Source organism: Plodia interpunctella, chromosome 27, assembly GCF_027563975.2.
Source record: "Plodia interpunctella isolate USDA-ARS_2022_Savannah chromosome 27, ilPloInte3.2, whole genome shotgun sequence".
In the NCBI taxonomy this organism is placed as follows: Eukaryota; Metazoa; Arthropoda; class Insecta; order Lepidoptera; family Pyralidae; genus Plodia; species Plodia interpunctella.
Window position 1 is genome coordinate 4743329 of NC_071320.1, and position 22021 is coordinate 4765349.

The window sequence follows — 22021 nt, forward strand, 5'->3', positions numbered from 1 at the left end:
AGGGTTAGGGTTCCAAAGTGAAAGTTCCTTATTTACTGGGCTTTTTAGGGTCCAGAAGGGACCCTAAAAAGTCCAACTTCGAGGATCGCTAATGAGTCGCAGCTTGGAAATTAAATGATATAAAGTAATTTTTTTTCATTATTATATTTTGACCACAAAACGCACTGGACCAGCGCGGTGGGCTAAGGTCCAAATTCCCCCTTTTTATGACTTCCACACAGATCTTTGGAAGACCTAAGGGGAGGCCTTTGCCCAGCAGTGGGACACAAAGTACAGGCTATAAAATAAATAAAATTACATTTTGAAAGCAAAAAAAGACAAATACGATCTAATCCAATATCTTGTAATATATTTCCGTATACAACCATTTTTTACTGTTCTTCTTGGAAAAATCTACACGGAAAAGGCATCGGGTGAAACATGAAGGGCCTAAACCGTCTCGCGCACCTTGAAAGTCTTTCTAAACATCTACATCTGTATCCTACGTCTTCGTCATCCGCGTTTGGATCTTCATTTCTTTGGTCAGTTGTTGCTCTAGCTGTAGACGCTGTCGCCCTCGATAATGGTTCTTGGCCAGATGATCCCCGACTAAGTCTTTCCTGCGCAGAAGGTCGTAGACTTTGCTGTAGGGGTCTTCCGTTCGATTGCCGTCCTGATTGATCCATTCGATTATCAATTTCAGGATGGACGCATTCTGATAACATGATATTGTTATTTCGTATGGATTCGTTGACGTTATTGTCTATTCGATTTTGATCTTGATAGGCATTTATGACTGGTGGTGTGCAATTTTGCTGACCAAAAGATACTTTACGATCTCTTTGTAGAATCACGCTGTTGTTCTGATCTAGTGATATTCTGTTTTGTGCGGGGCTGTGGATGTTTGTCGGATTAGCTTGAGGATAATTTGGCATTTGCCTACTTGGACCAGCCACTTGACTTGTACCTAAAATTCCTGGTTGTCTAACATGACACATATTTTCTCTTGCAGTGTGATTTCCTTGATTTTGTACTTCTGGTGCTAATATGGACTTTTCATTAATGTTCTCGTTAAAAATAATATCTTTGGGATCAATTTGAGCTAAAGTAGAGGAAACTGGCTTTTCTTTACTAAACGAATCATATTCTGCCAATTTATTGTCTCTAAGATTCTTTAATCTATTCGCAAGTTCTTCAACCATCAAATTGATGTTCAAATTATCATCTGGACTTAAATTAGCCTTATTGCCTAAAAATAGGGATATTTCTTGCCTCAATTCTCTTTCGGCGTGCGAATCTTCTGTATCGATTCTATTTCTCTCAATTTGATGAATTTTATGTGCTAATACTTCGCACCATCTACGTTTTAGTTCTTCTCTATGTTCATAGTTGGGCATAAAATTTGTAGGCAAGTTTTTGAACCATTGTTCTATTTCTTGGGTGAGTAGTATTTCATCAACTTCATCTTTTAAAATCTCCTTATCAATAGCAGGCATATTTTTCAGAGTTTCGTTAATGTATAGTCGCATGGCTGCTTCATTGATATATTGCGGTTGTGTTGCATTCAGATTTCGTATATAATTTATTAATTCATTTATTACTTTTGATAGCCGCTTTCTATATATATTGGCTTTGACAGGGTCTGTTTCTTTGTAGTTGATAAATAGAAGATGTTCATTAATTATATCTTGAATAAGTAAATGTTTAGTCCAATCTTGATATTCTTGGTATTCTTGTCGGGCTGTTCTTCTATCTAATTTGTATCTAATAAAATTCTTTAACATCGGCGGATCCGTTAATTTGTGGGTAATTTTCAATAAATTGACAACATCGTCTGATATTTTGTTTAAAAACGTTTCTTTGAATTGCACCATTTCGTCAGACTGAGGCAAAATCACATCTAACATTTGCCTAAGTCTTTCTTCAATAAGATATCTAAAATAGTCGTAGTTGTCTGATATTTCTTCGTCTGACTTGAGTGCAAAATAGGCCTTCCAAATGCCATTTCGGAACACTTGACGTGCCATATTGGCCATCGATATCTTTTCATCCGTTGAAATATCTAGAGGAATTTCTTGGCAATAGCGATTAAAAACCTGATCAAACTCTTCGTATATTTGTTCTGTGGTCATCCGTTGGACTGGTATTTTGTCAGATGTAATAGCAGAAGGAGCGCTGACTCTCCTTTGGTTCGTTGGAGAAGCAGAACTAGGATTTGTTAAAGCAGCGGGTGCACTCTTTCTTCTACCATTTCCTTCTGTAATTATATTAAAATTTCCTCCTACATTGCTTGGGTTGGCAGGACTCATATCTTTCAGTGAACTATTGAACGTACCAGAATTTATATTTGGATAATCTCTAGAATGTGTATCATTCAGAGCTTCATTATTGCTAGTAACTTGCTGATTATTTCTAAACATAGAATCATTTTCCGGTCTAGTATGGGAAATGTTATCATCTCTGTACAAACTTATACCTTGCAGAACATTCCAAAGATCTACCATCATGTCACATCTTTGGTCCATTTTAATATCAGGTTTTATAGGAAACTTTTCTACATAATCAAATATTATTTGTTTGATTTCATCCTCATTGTCATCAGCTATACTGTGTTTTGGATGTACAATCAATGAGGCTACATCTCTTACCATTTGATTTACTAAAGACATAAAATCTTCATGATTATAATCAGGTTTCAAAGGTAATTTTGTACTCCAATTTAATATTGCACTGCGAATTATTTCAATACTTTTAGGTGGTGATTTTCTCGTACCATTACGGTATGGCGCATTTTTATATGTCTCTTTATCATCGAGATTAATACTTTTTGATAAATCAGGGTCTAAGTTAGATAGTAAGTAATTTTTGAGCTGCAAACATTGATTATATATGAAATTGTCATCAGTGTTTGTACCTTCATACAACATACGTACATATTTCATCATTACTGCTTCTGTATTTTTACCGGCATATGCAGTTGTAATATATTCTTTAGCAAATTCTTTCATATGTGTTTCTAGTGTTTTTTTATTATGTGTACCACTGTCTCGGTAAAGAGAAGACTTTTTTAACCAGTCTAAAGCTGCAGCTTCTAGCAAACCTGTGTTTAATTCAATATCAGTCATTTTTTCTACACCAAACGATGATTCGTCATTATTGGCTTTTGTATCATTTATTGTTTTGGTTTGAATATCATTTATTAATTTCGCAGCGTATTGATCTCTAAAAGCTTTTCTGTCGCTACGAGGGTGTATTGGTATTTTTTTCAACCAATCTGACGCGACATTTTCGAGTTTTTTAGTGATTTTATCAGAGTCAGTTGGCCCAGTATTTTTTATTACAAACATTTTCTTAGCCAAATCATGAATGGAATCTTCTCGTATTTTCATGAAGTCTAATTCTTTGCGTGGTTCTAGAGGAATAGTATTTAGCCAGTCGTCGATTAGGTCTTCATATTGTCTTATAAATTTTCTTTCCGATTTGTAATCGTACGAAACAGTTCTTCTCTCATATGGCACATTTTTTATTCTTTTCTTTAACTTATTTGTAACAGATTCTTTAGGTTTTCCAACTAAAGCATGCTTTATCCAGTCATTCACTTCGCTATCTATAACTTTTGAACGATTCCCTTTTGCTTCTAGTCCTTTTTCTATGTTACTAGCCAAATCTTTTACTAATTGATTTTCTAAAGTAGCATCTTGAGATGAATGCATATTTGCTGGTAAATCATGAAGCCAAGTATAAATTTCATCAACCAATTTATCTTCGTAGGGTAGTGATGAGTTTTGGTTTGCTGTGTCACTTTTTTTCTTTGAGCTACTCGATTGATAAATTATTAAATTATTTATATGTCCAGGTACTGACAGATCACTAATTTTATCAATCAATTCAGTTATATTATTAAAACCAACATCATGATCGCCAAATTCGTTGTTAAACCACTCAAAAATCTGGAATTTGAGAAGTTGGCCGTCATCTGGGTCTTTGGTTTTGGAAAACAACATGCTTTTAGAAATTATACCGTCAACAAGATCTGTAACTATTCTGTTTTCTGATTTTAGCATACTATTTGTTGGAATCTGAAAGTCCATATCTACCAACCAATCGGTAACGACTTGTGTAAGTTGATCTTTATATATAATTTCAATGTCTACAGATTGACTTAACGTGTTGTCTATATCTTCATATTCCGTCGTTATTTGGTAGCATTTATAACAATCATTACTTGCAGGAGAATCATAGGAGGACGCATGCTGTGTTTCATCTTCTACGTCATTATCGTAACAATCAATATAGTGATTAAAATGCCTCAAAAGAGTATTAACAAAATAATCAGCCTGATGATTCGGCCATTTTCCAATATTCTGAAGTACAGCACTTAAATCTTCTTTTATATGCGTGTTTTCAAAACTATCCAATAACAAAGATTGCTTTAAAATATTCACTAAATACCTTTCACTGTCTCTTATCTCTTTGCTGTAACATAAATTTACCTTTTCAAGAAATTTCAAAATTTCCTCACGAATAAAAATATCAACATTTACGTTTTCACTTTTGTCTTTTAAATCGCAGTCCATATTAAGTATGTCTTCGATCAACATGTTGGCATATCTGTTCAAACTGCTAGTTTTACCATTCCTCTTGGTCACTACAGGCAAATCTTCTAAAACCTCCAATATTTGTATTTTAATATTGTGTTGACGAGATTCCTTACTTTGATATTTGTTTGAAATTATTGGCTTTATTTTATTCAAGATACATTCTAAAATTTCTTGCTTTTCAATCGATACGCCTAATGAATTTCTTCTTTTAATAGGAATTATTTTCAGCCAATCATCTATTTTTGTCCTCAATTCATCATTATTGTCTTTTATAACATAACTTGGAACTTCCACTCTAAATACGGCAACGGGAGAAACGACTCTACTAAATTCTGTATTCAAATATGTTTTAGTCAGTTTCTTAACGAGCATTTTAGTCAAATCTTCTTTCAATTTCTTTTTGTTGTCATCAATTTCTGCCAGTTGACTTGATACCAAATTTAAACATTTGTTTAGTCTCTTTTTAATTTTTTTCTCCTCCTCAGGCGTTATATGGCCAGTCCGTATATTCTTTCTCCACACTTCTCCATTGACATGATATAACTGAAGACAGCTATAAACATTATGGTTTAACTTTTCTTTTGCATCTTCTTGCGACTTGCATTTCTTTATTTTATGATATTTTCTACATTCAGCTTGAATAGATTTATTGATTAAATGTCTTGTTCGTTCATCATTATTCTTGTCATGATCTTTAGACGCCGGATTTACCTGTAACAAAGCAAACTACTTTCATTATTTAAGAATCATGACATGATTTTTGTTTCACCTATTTCACAAAAGTACGTTTTTCAGATGTAGTCTCGATTACAATGCATTATCATGCTAATTATAACCGGATTGTGCACCAAGGAATCAGCCTTCATCGAGGGATTTTCACGAAGAGCAGCTACAAAGAATTGTAATTAATGATTTCGTTACAAGTAACTACTGAAGGCAAGGTCACAAAGCATATTAACACATAGCACGTTACTAACGTCCACAAGCTGTCTCTTTTACCCGTGTACCGTGTAACCATCGTGTAAAAATGATATACTCCGTGTTTAAGGTTTCATGGTAGCATCTGAATAATACAATCAAATACTTACTACTCTATAAACTTGATAATTTTCATCAGCTAATGGCGGTGCCTCTGTGAAATAAATTGTTTTCGTGAAAAATTACACAAAGTAAATAATAGAAATATTTTTTTTACAAACATCATTTTAACATTAACATGATTTAAAATTGCAGTAATATGTTGATCTTTTAGATTGAATCTGCGGCCTTTTAATTAATTGATGGTATAAAGTTTTATTTATAATTTTTTTTGCTGAGAATCTGCGACAATAATCAAAACAAAAAAAGTCTTGCAATCACTTTGCAAGTGAATTTCGCAATTACAAATAAATACAGAGAAATACTACAAACGATTTCTGATACTTTTAATACAGACAAAGATGCCAAAACATAAGTCAAGAAACATACAGTAAGTAAACCATTCACAACCATTTAACATCAGTACATGAATTCAATTAATGACTGTCAAATACACAAAAACAATTAAAAGAAACACGGGAATGGGTACGGGAATGGATAAAAACATGGATAGTCTAAGTCTCCGTAAGGCCTTCGTTTAAAATGTGCCATGCAAGGGCAATCTTCTTCAAAGTCATCAGAATCATTTAAATCAAGCCGCCTTCTAGCAGATCCTTGTCTAAATCTCATGGGATCACGAGTTTTTCTTCCGATTCTTGGAGCAGATCTTTCATTTGTTTCTTGGTTCGGTGTCGAATATCCTTGCGGCTGACCGTAGCTTGAACCGCCGGCTTCTGGCTGATTCTGTTCCTGTTCTTGTGGTCGTGAAAACTGTGGCATATCAGGTACTGGAAGTCGATGTAAATCCAGCGGAGCATTTGTAGGTATATCATTTTGAAAGTTTACATTCAGTTGCGATGGTTGTTTATTTTCACCGCCCATTTCGGATATATTTTGAGCTGATCTTTGACCATATTTTCCTGTTTTTAAAACGGAAGAAGATTCTTCCCGTGTATGATTGCTCAAATTTTGCTGTGTTAATTCTTCAGGTATACCTGAACGTGCATTACGTGCTGTTAAATCAAAACTTACGTTGCTTCTGCGTTTATTTGATTGGTTACATGGCTGATTTGGTTGCATCATACTTTCTCTCATGTTTTCGTTGTCTACACCTCGGTTTGGGCTCGTATTATGAAAGCTTACTCGTGGGCGAGATCTCATACCATCACTAAACTGGATTCGTTCTTCTGGGACCTGATCAGCTTGACTCATATTGGCACATTGATTAGAATTACTAACACGACCAAAAGCAGCATCATTTATTTTTGAAATTTGATCCTGAATTACTTGTGGCAACGATGCATTTTCAGTTCTATTCGCACAACAAGAACCATTATTTTGTTCGCAATGACTAGAATGAGGCATCGATTGGCTGTCAGTATAAACAAATGATTTCACTTGCCTTTGATTAGTTGCATCGGCCTGCAATTGTTTCTTTAATTCATCCGGTATTGGGACTTGTTCTAACGAGACCCAACTGCCACCGGGGTCAGACAGATGAGATACTTCAGAATATGGTTTTGGATATTGATTTTGCCCTTGTACATTCAACCACTGTTCTGAATGTTGGGGAATCGTGTTTCCATATATATTTGGCGGTAATGAGAACATTGATGAACTGAGTGGACGGTTTCCTTCGAAACCATGATAATCATGGGTTTCATCTACTGTGGTGTTCATTGCACGTGTGTTATACATCATTCCACCTCCTGCTAAAGATGAATTGTTCATATTTGGATTTGAATTTGGCGTTGGGTGATATTGGACAGGGTATTTTTCTTCGGGTGTGTTTGGAAATTCTTTACGATATTTAAAGTCTTGATATTGGTGCGTTGGCAGTTGCAATGATATGTTGTTCTGATTAACTGACTGACATTTAGCAGGGGCATATGGGAGACTTTGATATTGTCTAGGTTGATTATTATACGTAGAGTATCGCGGCATTTCTTGATATGATAAATTATTTTGAAACACTACTGACCTTCTCCTACCCTGTTCCCTTTTTTTATTCTTTATCCGGTTCGAAAGTTCGTCAGCAAAAAACTTAATATTTATAACGTCTTCCATTTTCATTGGGAGTTCGTGTAAAAAGTTCTTAATCTCATTTTTTACAGCAGATTCCGCGGCGCACGTACTTAAATTACTTTTTTCAATGTCTGTTATCTTTTTTGTTAAAGATTCCCTTAATCTTCTCCTCTGCAGTTTCTCGAAGTAATCATCATTTGGAATTATAGGGAGATCATCAAACCAATGTTCTATTTCAATTCCTAATATTATTTCATCTGCTTCTTCTTTCAAAGAATCATCGCTGGGTAGAGGCACATTATGCAAAGCCTCCATTATATCATTCATATAAATACCTATATCAATATCTTTAAGTTCCTTTCCGTGTGTCTTTTTTAACTCTTCGACAAATGCTTCAACATGTTTCAACAACTTCCTTCTAAAAGCATTTGCTTTCACTTTATTATCTTCGTCATATTTTGTTAAAAGTATATAATCTTCTACTATGGATAATATTTGCAAATCTTCGTGCAATTTCATCGCATCATTATTGCCATCAATATTACTCCTAGGAACGCGATTTTCTACGTTTTCAACTAAATTTTGTTTAAATGAAGCTGGTTCTGCTAATTTCAACAACTTTCCATTAGTATTAGAGGTGTGTTCTAATAACTGTGCTTTCATGAGATGCTTCCTGGCATCCAGTTCAGGCGATTTTGGCAAGCAATTTAACAACGATTCTATTTCGTCGTCCAAGAGGTCCTGATAATAGAACGTATTGTGAAATGTGACTGGATCAAACTTCAATTTTGTCAATGCTTTCCAAATGCCATTTTGAACACCTAACCTCAATTTTTCAGATAACTCCTTTTCTTGAGGGTTTGATGCAGGGATCGGTATTTGTTGAACCCAATGTTTCACATATTCGTCATATTCTTCATTTATTGACTGAAGTGTAAGACGTGCCGGTGTCTTTTGTGTGCACTCTGAATATGGCTGGTTTTGTTCTGTCACATTTTTTAATGTTTGGTTACTACTATTTGGTTTTAGTATCGAGTGCCTATGTTTCGTGTCATTAGAATTATTCAAAACTATATAACTAGCATTAATCGATTCTCTAAAGCTAGGAAATGTATTGTTTACTTCAACATTCTGAACATTTTGAGTATGTATCTTGAACCGGGGCACCGGAATTTCTCGTATTTTTTCCATCAGATCTGAAGCACATCGAACAACGTTGTTATTTTCTTCCCCCACTACTTTGCTTATCCATTTATATATTTGATATTTGAGATATTCAAGTTCATTTTCATCACTTATTTTCGAAGAATTAAATTCAAGGTAAATCTGTCGATCTACTAATTCTTGAGCTAAATCTTCAATGGCCGTTTCGCGCGCATCAATTGATGGGAATTTGCAAATTTCAACTGGCAAATCTATCAACCATTCATCAATTTGTTCACATAAATCACTTTTATAATATTTAAACTTTTCAGACGCATCGAAATATGACGTTGGACGCTTTTTTACATATGTATTGTAATAAACTATGAAGTTTCTATTTCCGTATTTGGTTTGTGATGACGATCTTTTATTAATTTGATCAAATAGCGCGTTTGCTAAATCCATACTTTGGTCTTCTTTAATGTTATAATCTGATAAATATAACACCATATCTTCTTTCACAACGTTTTCACTAATGTAACTATCACCATATATGAAATTTATTAATGCCTCAATAAGTTCCGTTTTTATTTCTTTTATATCTTTAGCATTCAATTCAATATCATACTTTTTAATAAAATCTGCGATTACAATTGTAACCCAATCTTTAATATCACCTTCCGTCGGATGAATATGCGTTTTACCTAAGCTAAATTTCATTTTCAATCGCTTTTTGAATATATTTGGCGCAACATCTCTTAATTGTGATACAAGCGCATCAGCCAGTGAATGTAATACATTTATTTTCTCTGTAACTTCTATTGGAGTTACACTGATTATGTTAACAATCTTCCTTTTTAACGATTCACAATTAATTTTAGTTTTAGATGTCAGCAGTTTTAATACTTCTCGTAGCAAGTCATCGGACATTTTATTTACATCAATAGATCCATTGCGATATTGAAGTGTTTGAAACGGCAAAGAATTTACCCATTCTTTCACGATATCTTCAATCTTGTCTTCAACACTAGGTGGGATCGGTGGAGTCCCACAGTACACATCCATCTCAGCCCATTTCCTCATTATAGGTCTAGTACAATCTCTGACACTTTCATATCTGACTGGTATATAAATTGGGGTCTTTCTCATTTTCTTGCCCAAATTAATAAGCGCCTTTTCTCTAGAATTTTGTTTCTCGACATTTTCTAATAGTCTGTGTAGTTTTAACCACATGTCTCTTAAGATATTTTCGTTCAGAACGTTATCCTTTACTTTAGATTTGACGGCCATATTGCGTATCAGATCAACGATGCCTTCTTGGAAATATTGCTTCTTAAGATCGTCTTCAGACTTACTTTTTCTTGGGTTAACATTTTTCTGAACACTTGTTATTTCCATAGAACTAGACGTGGTCTGTACGGATTTGAAGCTAATAATTTTTGTGTTTTGGTTCATTTGGGCCAAACTTATTTTTGCCATCTGGTCCATTAGGGACGAACTTGTTTTTGTCATTTGGTCCATTTTAGACGAATTCGTTTTTGTGATCTTGTACATTGGGGAAGAGCTTATTTTTGTGTCACAGTCTATTTGGGACAAACTTTCTTTTATAATTTGATCCGTTTGGGAAGAGCTTATTGCGTCCTTGTGCATTGGGGACGAACTTATTTTTGCATTGTGGTCCATTTGGGACGAACTTGTTTTTGTGATTTGATCCATTTGGGACGAACTTATTTTTGCGTTCTGGTCCATTTGGGTCGAACTGGGAATGACTGATACTGCACCTTCTGGCTGTCCGATGGTACTGACAGACGCTGAGCGGGGGACAGCTACCTGAAACAAATTACGTCCTAAACCACCTTTGCCAAATGAGCAATACAAATGTCTTTCTCAACCTTTCCTTTGGCAAAATCATCGCTTGGCTTGACGATGGAGTCATGAAATTGACAATACAAATCAATACAAATTTGACGACCTCGGTGGCGCAGTGGTAAAGTTCTTGCCACTGAACCGAGAGGTCCCGGTTCGATCCCCGGTGGGGTCATGATTGGAAAATGATCTTTTTCTGATTGACCCGGGGTCTTGGATGTTTATCTATATATATGTATTTGTTTTAAAATATATCCCATAACACAAGTCTCGAACTTACTTTGGGGCTAGCTCAGTCTGTGTGATTTGACTTAATATTATATATATTTTGTATTTATTATATGGCTAGTTTTGCTACTATTATTTTTTACTTATCGTCCCGCAGTTGGGCAGAAATCTCCTTCGCCTCGCAAGCTTTATTTTTCCAAGTAAATGACAACAAACAAATGACAATTTTTTAGCATTTCAAAGTATATTTATACAAGTATATATTTCAAATAATAAAAAAACTTCTCTCAGTGTTGTTCCCTAATAGTTTCGACAAGAAAAGTGTCTATCGCTTTCTCAAAAAGTCGGCAACGCACCGATGACCCGTATCGGGTTGCCGGACTGCGGTGATTGCTTACCATCATGCAACAAAGCTTAGCATCGGGGAAAAATTAAGGGTGTACCGAGCGCACAGTGGCGCCACCATCATGGTTTTATCAATTTCTTTTAACTAAAAGTAAATTTTACAAATCTAGCTTGGACAAATTATGCTATGCTATATAAAGAGTTAATTGAAAAGTAATATAGTTTTCTATTGTACAATATGTAGTCACAATTTACTGAACGGACTTGAGTGGCCACCGTTTTCCGTTTAGCAGATTCTGGCAACTGTGTCCAATATAAAACTACAATACTTTTTATTAAATTCACAACACACTTTACAATACAATATTAGAAACTTAGTCGAAAAGATTGTTAAATATATTATACAAAGCTAAGACAGGCACTTTAATTTGAATACAATAATAAATATTACAAGCTAGGTATATTATGTAGGTACTAAAAATATTACAAATAAAAAACCTCCTCAAACGCGCCGCACCGAGGCAACGTGACCAGAATGCTGGCAGCTTATCCTCGCTGTACTGACAGACTTATACGCTGAGCAAAGAAAATACCTAATCTCGGATCACCAGTTGAGACGCGTTGAAAACTCTTTCAAAAATTTTTTAGCTTCAGGGCCCCAAGGACCCATTGTCTCCACTGCGAAAGGTATATAATACTTTTTAATGCAGTAGACAGTATAATTAGCCCGACTTGAACTTAAAATATATTGAGAAACATATGTTGGTGGCGCTCGTGTGCGCTCGGTACACTCTTAAACCTAAACTTACATTTTTTTTCACAGGCGCTGATCTCGGAACTGTGGTCACTTCCTTTGAGCACATGGAGATTGCTGTTGCAACAAAAAAAAAAAGAACAAAAATCGTAAAATACTTATATCTAAATGTGTAATGATTGTTTTCTCCAGAATACCTATAGGCAAATCGCTGAACTTGGTGGTTTTGATGTGCCTACACTCACTGCAAATCCACTCAACTAACGCAATGTACATTTATTTGCGTCGGCATCTGTTCTAGTTTGGGTCACGTTTTTATATATTACAGGGCAGACAGAGCCAAAACTTGCAGAGCTCAAAGGTCATGTTTTTCTTTCTCTCCTTGTCATCACGTGTTTCCCAATATTTTTCAGACTGTGACAATTTAAAGCCCGTAAAATGGAAAGCAAAAAATTTTGAAGAATCATGGCCGTGATTTTACAACCGCCCGCTGACAAGATTGACTATTGTTTGTTTCCTATCAGCTAAGACTATGTGTCCCTTAGTCGCCTCGTACGACATTCACGGGAGGATTTGGAGTTGTCCTATTCCAGGGCGGAACCATAACTTTGTTCTTCGTTGTGTTTGCAATGAACTGGAACAACATTGTAACAATTGACATTGAATATCAATGCGTACACGATATGGGAAAAAGAGACAGAATTTGGACGTTACTAACGTGCTACGTGTTTGTATATTTCGTGCTAGGCCTTATGATATTGCTTTATTTGAGAGTTCCGCTCTTGTCACTAGGCTACGGAACCCTAAAAATATGCTACATACAGTAGTAGTTGCAATACGGAGTAATACTTACATTGTGTCTCCGTGTGAACAGAAGTGGGCATCTGGAAAAAATTGTCGTCTTAATTGTCATGAGGAATATAACATCTAACTCCTCCAGTATTAGCATACCGAGATAAGAAACAATTGAACTGAAGGCCTACCAATAAACATACAAACAGACGTCCACATGCAGCTGTCTCTTTCACATATCGTGGACGCATCGTATAAAATGAGATAACGTGTGGACGCAATGACGTGCTGCGCGTTTTATGTATCATGGTAGGGGAATTTTGACTGTAAGAGATCCCTACATGGGATAAGTCCTCCGTTATACTTGTATCTCTTTTGTATTCATATTAATTTATTAGTTGCGTCTCGGGGCTTCGCTCCCATGGGAATTTCGGGATAAAAGTGTGTGTTACCTAACTAACCCTATGTGCCATTCCAGGTTATATTCTACCCGTGTACCAAAATTCATAACAACCGGTCCTGTAGGTTTTGCGTGAAAGATGAACAAACATACACACATACATCCTCACAAACTTTCGCATTTGTAATATTAGTAGGATGCCCATAATACCTATTAATTGACATTATACTTGGGGCAAAAATACATTTTTCCTACGTAAGTATGTACGAGTATGTATGATGTTTGTAATGCGATAACTTTCGAACCGTTGGTCCAATTTTGATGAAATTTAAAAGGTATGTAGGATCTGCTAATGGAATTTTTAACTTCGTGGGGCATCAAAATCGGCTAAGTCGTTTTCGAAATATTCACAATTTTGTAATATCTCATCAAAATTTATTGTGTTCGCGAGGTCTACGTTCGCGGCGAACAACTAGTTTTACACTAGTTGTACAAAGTGAAGAAAACTGTTAAATATTACTAATAAATAATAATACATTTTTTGCCGTTGCAATATCAAAATTCAAATTGAATGGTTGATAACACACAGTGTTGCTAGTGACACCGCCCTCAATAATTTTCTTCTGTATTTTGACAGATTGTGTTTTTAAAATTAAAAAGTTTTTATTATTTCCAACATGGCGGCGGCAGAGACACAGAACGGGAACAAGATGGCGCGACGACAACTAGCGCATCTTTGAAAAATGGCGGGAAATCATATTGGATCAAGAGTTATGGAAGCAAAAAGGGGAGACCTTTGCCCCGCAGTGGGACACGTAATTGACTTGGAAAATAAATTGCAAACAAAGAAATCTTACACCGAACTTCCGTGGGTATACAGGCATACTGAAGCCGTCTCTAACATCGTGCTGGTAGAACTCCTGTAAAAACAATGATTTAATAAGACACCTTATAATCTAAGAATTTTCAGGGCATATTTCATTTTCCACATAATTTCTCATCAAATACAAGCATTTCTATGCAATACAAAAGCCGAAAAAACTTATTTATCAAAGGCAAAAGTGTGACCAACATTTTTATAAATTTACTGTTTAATAAAAAATTATTCTCAGTGTACTACTCGAAAATGACAACTTCTCTTTCGATTTAGTAACATCCTGAATTAATGAAATGAATTAATATTTTTTCAAAAGACAAGACAATCACAAAACACATGCAACCTGACCTGAGGCAACTGTGTCCATAAATAAAACCCTGCCGCCCATACAACTGGTGGTATAATGGATCCAATGCCAGGTCCGCCGAACTCAAACAAATTTCGACGCGAATTAAATTTGTATGAGAGCTTTTATTTACCGCAATGAAAATCCAACAACGAATACTGAATCTGCTAAAGTTTGACGAACTATTTGTCGATGCTTATGGCATGAAATTCAACTAACGTTTGGTCTGAAGCTGTCTTTGGTTCTGGGGACTTCTCGGACGCATCTAACGTCATAGGTTCTGTTGTAAATTCTCCTTTCACACTCCTCTTTCCTGGTAAATAAAATATGTAGGTATTATATATATATATATATATATTTCGAGATGAAAAGTATTAACCAAAGTATTAATTAAAGTAAATTAAAAAAGTAAGTACCCTATGCGTCATTCCAGGTTATAATCTACCCGTGTACCAAATTTCATAACAATCCGTCCAGTAGATTTTGAGTGAATGAGTCACAAATGTACACACATACATATACCCTTACAAACTTTCGCATTTATAATATTACTAGACACACAACTAACGGAACATTGTTATCTCAGAGACTTGCAGATCTCTTTTGTGCCACTCGCGCGCCATGCCTTCACAGCCATATAAAAGATACCTCAATGCTAAATCACCTGGGTCGTCCATCCCTGGTAGGGTATTCGTCAATCCTGGTCCTGCTCCTCATCTCCTCCCACCTGTTCCTTCGCGGACTCCTCTCAGCGTACTGGTACACATCAGACTCCGCAGCTGGACAGCGGTTAGGTGAACACCTGCCTTGATATCTTGAGACTGTGAAGAGTTCAATTAATAATTCTTTCCACATGAAAAACAAAGATAAATTATTTTTATAATGTTAATATGGTTTGACTACCTACAGTAAATATTCGGACGGTAGTTTGACGTAACTAGGGTTCTTGCCATTAGAAAAAAAAAACCTATAAAGTGTGCATTACAATCTGTTCCGTGTCAATTTGTAGACTTGTTACTATTAGATATAAAGTTACCAAATTAATTATGCGGGCGTGTTTATACGTTTTGTATGAAATGAGCTATAATTATAAGTTTGTAATGTTTTTCCCTGTGGGGAAAAAACATATAATTAATTTAAATTCGTAAGAAAGTCGTGAAATAGCGACTTATTTTTTCTGGGCACAGGACACTTCAAAATAGGAAATAATCAGGACAATATCAAAATAGGAAAGCGAGTTCCGGCTCCGTCGCTCAATGGCTGTGGAAGAAACCGTGAAAAAGCTCTCAGTTGATAGAGATAGCCGAGAATGCGAGTGATATGTGATAGCAAATCTCACAATTCTTAGCTTGGCTGTTGATATATTATAGCAAATCTCACAATTCTTAGCTTGGCTGTTGATATATTATAGCAAATCTCACAATTCTTAGCTTGGCTGTTGATATATTATAGCAAATCTCACAATTCTTAGCTTGGCTGTAAGTGACCAGCCTCTCCAACAATTCTGAGGACCTGTCCGGAGATGAGGTCGGGTACTTCCTCAGCGAGCTGGCGAAGGCGTCTGATTGCTGCGAACTCCTCGGCGAGAACATTGTACCTGGTGAATGATGGACTTGCATGATATGAATAGTTTTAAGAACGAATGAAATCATTAAACATAAAATCCAAACATAAGAATACAAAACACGACCTCGGCGGCGCAGTGGTAAAGTGCTTGCCTCTGGACCGAGAGGTCCCGGGTTCGATTCCCGGTCGGGTCATGATGGAAAATGATCTTTTTCTGATTGGCCCGGGTCTTCAATATTTATCTAGATAGGCATTTGTTATAAAATATATTGTATCGTTGAGTTAGTATCCCATAACACAAGTCTCGAACTTACTTTGGGGCTAGCTCAATCTCAGTGTGATTTCTCGTAATTAAAACAAATAAAAACAAAGAATAGCGAACAAAATATGTAAGCCGAAATGGCGACCAGCTCAGCATGGTGCCATTTCTGAGACAAGGTGCTGATTTTCAGGTAGAACAAAGTAAAAAACATAGTGTTTGTCGGGTAGAATCTTGCTAATAAATATTGAAGCTAATATCTACGACCGATTGTGCCGTAATTTTGTTGGTAAAGATATTTAGTTCGAATATCAGTGCATTATTATAAGCATGATGTGATGGTGCACCCAGGATCTGCTACCGACGAGGGAACTCCTCAAAGGTTTACTGATTGCATTTCACAAGAACTGCAAGCACAGCAATCAAATCAGGCAGATTTATCTATTTAGTTTTATCTGTCAGATAAAAATATAATATTTTTGTCCTTAAAGCCTGTAAAAATAGGCCTGTCTATCATCAAGCAAAAGCATGCGTTACCTCCGCCCACCCAGCCCGTCCCGCACCGGTATGGTCCCTGCTGCGGCCTGATAGGAATCCGGCAAGTCTCGCCGCTGCCAAGGCCACCCACTTCGAAGTTTTCACGACCTGCACAGCACAAAATTATGACTACGACGACAGAGTGACGTTTTATGCATTCATATTATTTTGTCTATATGCTCAGTCCGTGATGTTGGAGATGTTCTACAGTTCACATAAACACACTTCACCGAAAGCATAAAACTTTCGTTTTGTTCCTCAGAATGATAAATTTTCCTTCAGCTGTTCCTTCTGCTTGACATAGGTTAGGTTAGGTAAGAACACGTTTATAAACCTAAATTAATTGAGGTTGTGTAATGAGTTCCCTGCCGTGGTTTTCCTCAGAAACTACAACATGGAGTTCTTCAAAAAGAACATGAAAGGATTAATTAAGGGCAATGCGCGTATGACGCTCCTGGTGCTGTAGCATCCATACCACAGTCTGCGGTGATCACTTCCCATCAGGTGGACCGCATGCCTGTCTGTTAAGTATACTAGTTGTTCGCCGCGAACCTAGACCTCGCGAACACAATATTTTTTTTTTACAAAATTGTGAACATTTCAAAAACGACTGAATCGATTTTGATGCCCCACGAACTTAAAAATTCTATTGGCATATCCTACATACCTTTTAAATTTCATCAAAATCGGACCAACGGTTCGAAAATTATCGCGTTACAAACATACATACATTCATACATAGAAAAGATGTATTTTTGCCCCAAGTAGAATTTTAGATCTTGCTCGCTTCGCTCGCTCGGTCAATAAAAGCCTAAGTATAAAAGAAGGCTGTATCCAGCAGCAGTGGCTTTGTGGAGCATACCTGGGCAGAGTTCCACGCGCTGTGGTGGAAACTCCGTGACTTCACATGGAGGTGAAGTTGGCTCCACATTGCCGTGGGTCGTCTGCGAACAGGAGATTGTTTATTAAATTTTTTAGACCAACATCTACCTATAAACACGTCAGGAATCTCACTGTCTATTGGTGAAAACCACAAATCCGTGCAGCTGTTTCTGAGTTTCTCGCGAACAGACAGACATATAACAGACAGGACTTTGTATTCAAGGATCAAAATATAACGATAAAAATGTAAGTTTAAGGACGGATAAGAATAAATAGATATATAATGGTTACCAAATAAGCCATTTTTGCAAGCCGAACCTATATCTTCTTTTTCGAGAGTGTGACATGACTTTTACGACTCCCTACCGACATCTATCGGAAAGTAGACACATAGGTACACATTGGAAAACATAAACCGTCAACCAGTATGCATATTTCCTCACGATGTTTTCGTTCGCCGCAAGCAAGTCTTGATTTAATATGAAAACTACTATGAATGAGTCAGATTGGTAAACAAACTCACGTGACACGAGTAGGATACGAACCTGGGACCTTCCGATGACAGGCGGACGGTCTTAACCACTGGACCAACACGGCCTTTGCCTGAAAAATTCAATTACCTGATACATGCTAGCATATCTTCCATCAGTGGCCTGCGCGCTGGAGTCGCACCGCAGGTTCGGCGGATCGGTGGCCGATGACGTATTCTGCTGATACTGGATCTGGTACTTCGAATGATTCTGCGGCTGCATGACACGTTCAGCTGTATAGGAGGAATTTTCCAACGATTTAGTCAAGCATTTAGAAATTGAATCATGGCGTGTCGATGCCACAATCCAAGGATATACATATTATGACGTTGTCAAATTAGTTGCAATCGAAAAAGGCTTTGACAGACCTGTCGATAGCATCAATACATTTTGGAGTAATAATACTATTGATAAAAACAGTACCATCGAATCGGTGATGACGGGTAGACTAAACACAAACTATCGATAGTATTACACCAAAAGCGACTATAGATACGATTGCGACTTCTCCATCTATCGATAGTCTATCGAAACGCCAGTCGATAGATGACATTAGAGCGGCAACACTATTTAAATTGATCCTGAAATTGTTCTGTCATTTTACCGCTTTATTATTCAAAAAGTTGTTCGACGGCCTCGGCTACATTCGCCCGCCAGCGTAGACGATGCAATCAGGATTGCCACAAAATGTAAAAAACGTGATAATGAATTTCTCCAAAAGTTCAAGCAGTTCATTTAGCTTCAAACGATAGAGATCTAACTATAATGGGAGCCCTGACCGGCATGAAATATGTATATCATCATCATCTGCATTCCTCCTCCTATGCTGGGCATAGGCCTCCATCCGTCTCCGCCAACCATATCTGCCCTGAAATATCTGAATACAATTTCTCAACTTGCCAGCATTTGGCACTAGGCTGAACTTGTTCCGGCTGCCGTCCACCACCGTGACAGCTAACCGAGCGTCCCGCAGACTCTGCACGACCGCCACCATCCCTTCCCCCGACATGGCAACTCGTTAACTCCTGTCAATGGGCATATGCTGAAAATAAAGGCAATTGTCATCACGAGCACTTTTCTGCAGTATATACACACACAAAATTTATTTAAAACTAAGTCTACTGTCGACTTTTTCGAGCACAGCTGATGAAGATGATCGATTTTATGCAGTTAAGTGGGTCCAGACAAACCATCCTGGTTTTAGCAAAGCATTTATATGTGATTCTTTAGTAATTTGATTAAATAAAATTTAAAAAGATGCGCCGCAACAAAGTTCCCCGCAGCCTGTTCTTCAAATGTAACGAAATAGTTCGCAGTACTACCAACAGATGGCGCCAATAGTTGGATTGACAGGACTGAATCGTGGTGTTGATATAAGAGACACGGCATTCCACGGCTGTATGATCTCGCTCCCACGACGTCTTTAATACCCCGCACGTTCAAAGCCCTAACGTGGGCACTAGTACAGGGCAAAGGTCCGATATGCGTCAGGTCAGGGATTTATTTATAAATCTATGACTTACAGACATCTTCAGCACCCTTAGAAGTGAGTAGCACAGATCAGGCCTGTAACAGGCTTGCCAGTCGTCAAATTGCGGAGCGGGCCTGGAAATAAAAATGTAAAGTACAGACAGCAAACGGACCCTGGGCTCCAACACATCGGCTGGGGAAACAGCGAAAACCTTCAGATGAGAGAGAGTATAGACAGATGGACAGATTCAGCGTTACTGGGGACAGACAGATAAAAAATCTACAATAGACCTAAGTAACTAATTTTTGTAATTGACACGCAACTTGGGGCAAAAATACATTTCTTGTATATGTACGTTTGTAACGCGATAACTTTCGAACCGTTGTTCTGATTTTGACGTAATTTAAAAGCTATGTAGGATCTGTCAATAGAATTTTTAAGTTCGTGGGGCATCAAAATCGGTCGTTTTTGAAATATTCACAATGAAATTTTGTAAAAACTCATCGAAAATTTATAAGTTCGCGGCGAACAACTAGCATATAATTGTAAGCACACGTTTATTTTTTAATTCTTCAAGCTTTAGCTAATAAAAGCTTTTACTGCTTGCTTTGTATGTGTTTTCTTCGTGCAATAAAGAGTTTACAAACAAACACACAAAAGCTTAAATTATGCAATGATAAATGTAACATCATTTTGGCATATTATAGGTGATAGTATATACTATTTATAGGGCTATTGCAAACATACATTATCGCGTACAGTTCACCAAGACATAGCGGATTCAACATACACTTCTGGTCTTACATGGCGGTAAATAACTCTTATACAAACTAGGTACGCAATGTTCATATATTCGTTAGTATTTTCAAAAATTACACCGACGACAAAGATAAATAAATTTGATCTTAATTTCATATAAATATTTTATAATTTTAACTTACATTTCTTGCAGAAAATTTAGTATCAAGGCCTTACGCTGGTTTAAAAAAACGATAATTTAAAAATGTATTAATTGATTTGCATAAAATTTGGACGGTTAGTGCCAAGTTGTCAACTGAATCTATCAAAAGATGTTAAAGAGAATATACATAGAGGAACAAACTTTCATGGTCTGGTGGTGGCGTCGCTGCTGTTGAACATATTTGACGGGAAATGACATTTCTAAGTTTCCAATTTTGGTTGCCGAGTGAATTACTTTGTCATTCTGTTCACGTGCTTTTCATTCATATATTAATTCACTAAGAAGGACTTAACCATGCTAATTGCTGACCTTCTCTAGTTGGAGAGGCACCCATAGAAGAAGAAGAATTCATAAATTAAATGTCTGTGGTTTAAGTATTGTTTTTATAACTTTTTATAGTGGTGTTGTATGGTTCCGTCCTGTAATAAAAACCCTTCATATATGTGGGAAATGGAACGGAGTGAGTGAGAGAGTGGGATGTGGGAGTGAAAGGGACGGAAGTGGAAATAGAATAATGGCGGATTCGGGCGAAAGCGCTATGACGCGATTCTACGGTGTGTATTTGTTAATAAAAAAGTGCTGCCTAATTGGATTTTTTACTCTGAGCCTCCATCCGACATAATGTCAACCACACCATGGAATTAGTAGGTACGGAAGCGTAAGATATATAAATCTGTAAAAAATTTAGGCCATGTTCATTAATGTAAGTACAAATAACGTGCGCCAGTACTGAAGACGCAATTTTATACTTATCAAGAATTTTTTCGACAAGTCTTATAATAATGATCTAAATCCATCATCAGTACTCCGTAATCTATACTCTCCAAGTGGAGTCACAGAACCTAATATGAACATTATATCTGTGTATGAAACGTATTTTTTGGTACGAAAAAAATAGTTTTCTATTCCCTATAGTCTTGGCAACTGATATGTAAAAACAGCATTCCCTAACAGGGAATCCCTAACAGATCCAAGATCAGATAGGCAGGTAGTCGGTGATAAAATCACAGCCGAGTTTTCAAAATTGTTTTTTTTTTAGGCTGATCTCAGGCTTCGCCGCGACACAGCTCCAAATGGAACCAGGAAGCAAGCGCAGATGACAGAGCGAGAGGTTTCCATCTACCACACAGGTATAATAACACTACATATTATAATCAAAAAATATCATTTTCCTTCATGACCCGACCGGGGATCGAACCCGGGACCTCTCGGTTCAGAGGCAAGCACTTTACCCCACTGCGCCACCGAGGTCGTCAAAACATTACATGTTCTTACTGTGACAAGTTGACCACCGTGTTAAAGTTTATTTATTATTCCGTGAGAACCACACGTCCCCTGCTGAGCGCTGACAATGTTTTTGCCAAAAACAGAAAAGGAAAGAA

At 36.8% G+C, this 22021-nt stretch overlaps 1 protein-coding gene across 13 annotated transcripts; it reads right to left on the reverse strand.

The window, feature by feature from the left end:
* Positions 1 to 212: 212 nt before the first annotated feature.
* LOC128681552 (uncharacterized) lies at positions 213 to 20780 on the reverse strand. 13 transcript variants are annotated; one of them, XM_053765537.1, is made up of 15 exons: positions 20620 to 20780; positions 19731 to 19812; positions 19108 to 19249; positions 18298 to 18440; positions 17658 to 17739; positions 16796 to 16903; positions 15896 to 16030; positions 15098 to 15254; positions 14653 to 14746; positions 14068 to 14130; positions 12872 to 12902; positions 12074 to 12135; positions 10607 to 10655; positions 5669 to 5712; positions 220 to 5291 (listed from the first exon to the last, which is right to left on the reverse strand). In XM_053765537.1, exons 3-15 carry the CDS (start codon positions 19214 to 19216, stop codon positions 372 to 374), a joined length of 5997 nt encoding a protein of 1998 aa, XP_053621512.1. In that variant the 5' UTR covers positions 19217 to 19249; positions 19731 to 19812; positions 20620 to 20780; the 3' UTR covers positions 220 to 371. The 13 variants fall into 13 exon arrangements, with proteins under 13 accessions (XP_053621518.1, XP_053621519.1, XP_053621521.1 ...); XM_053765536.2 differs by having other exon boundaries at positions 220 to 5306; XM_053765549.1 differs by having other exon boundaries at positions 5157 to 5291; positions 10607 to 10651; positions 20620 to 20754.
* Between the last annotated feature and the right edge of the window lie 1241 nt (positions 20781 to 22021).

Coding starts and splice junctions, on each gene's coding strand:
- LOC128681552 (XM_053765536.2), bottom strand. CDS start 19,216: ATGTCGGGGGAAGGGATGGTGGCGGTCGTGCAGAGTCTGCGGGACGCT. Junction 16,904..17,657: donor GCGCGTGGAACTCTGCCCAG/GTATGCTCCACA, acceptor TGTGCTGTGCAG/GTCGTGAAAACTTCGAAGTG. Junction 14,747..15,097: donor ACCAGGGATGGACGACCCAG/GTGATTTAGCAT, acceptor TTTATTTACCAG/GAAAGAGGAGTGTGAAAGGA.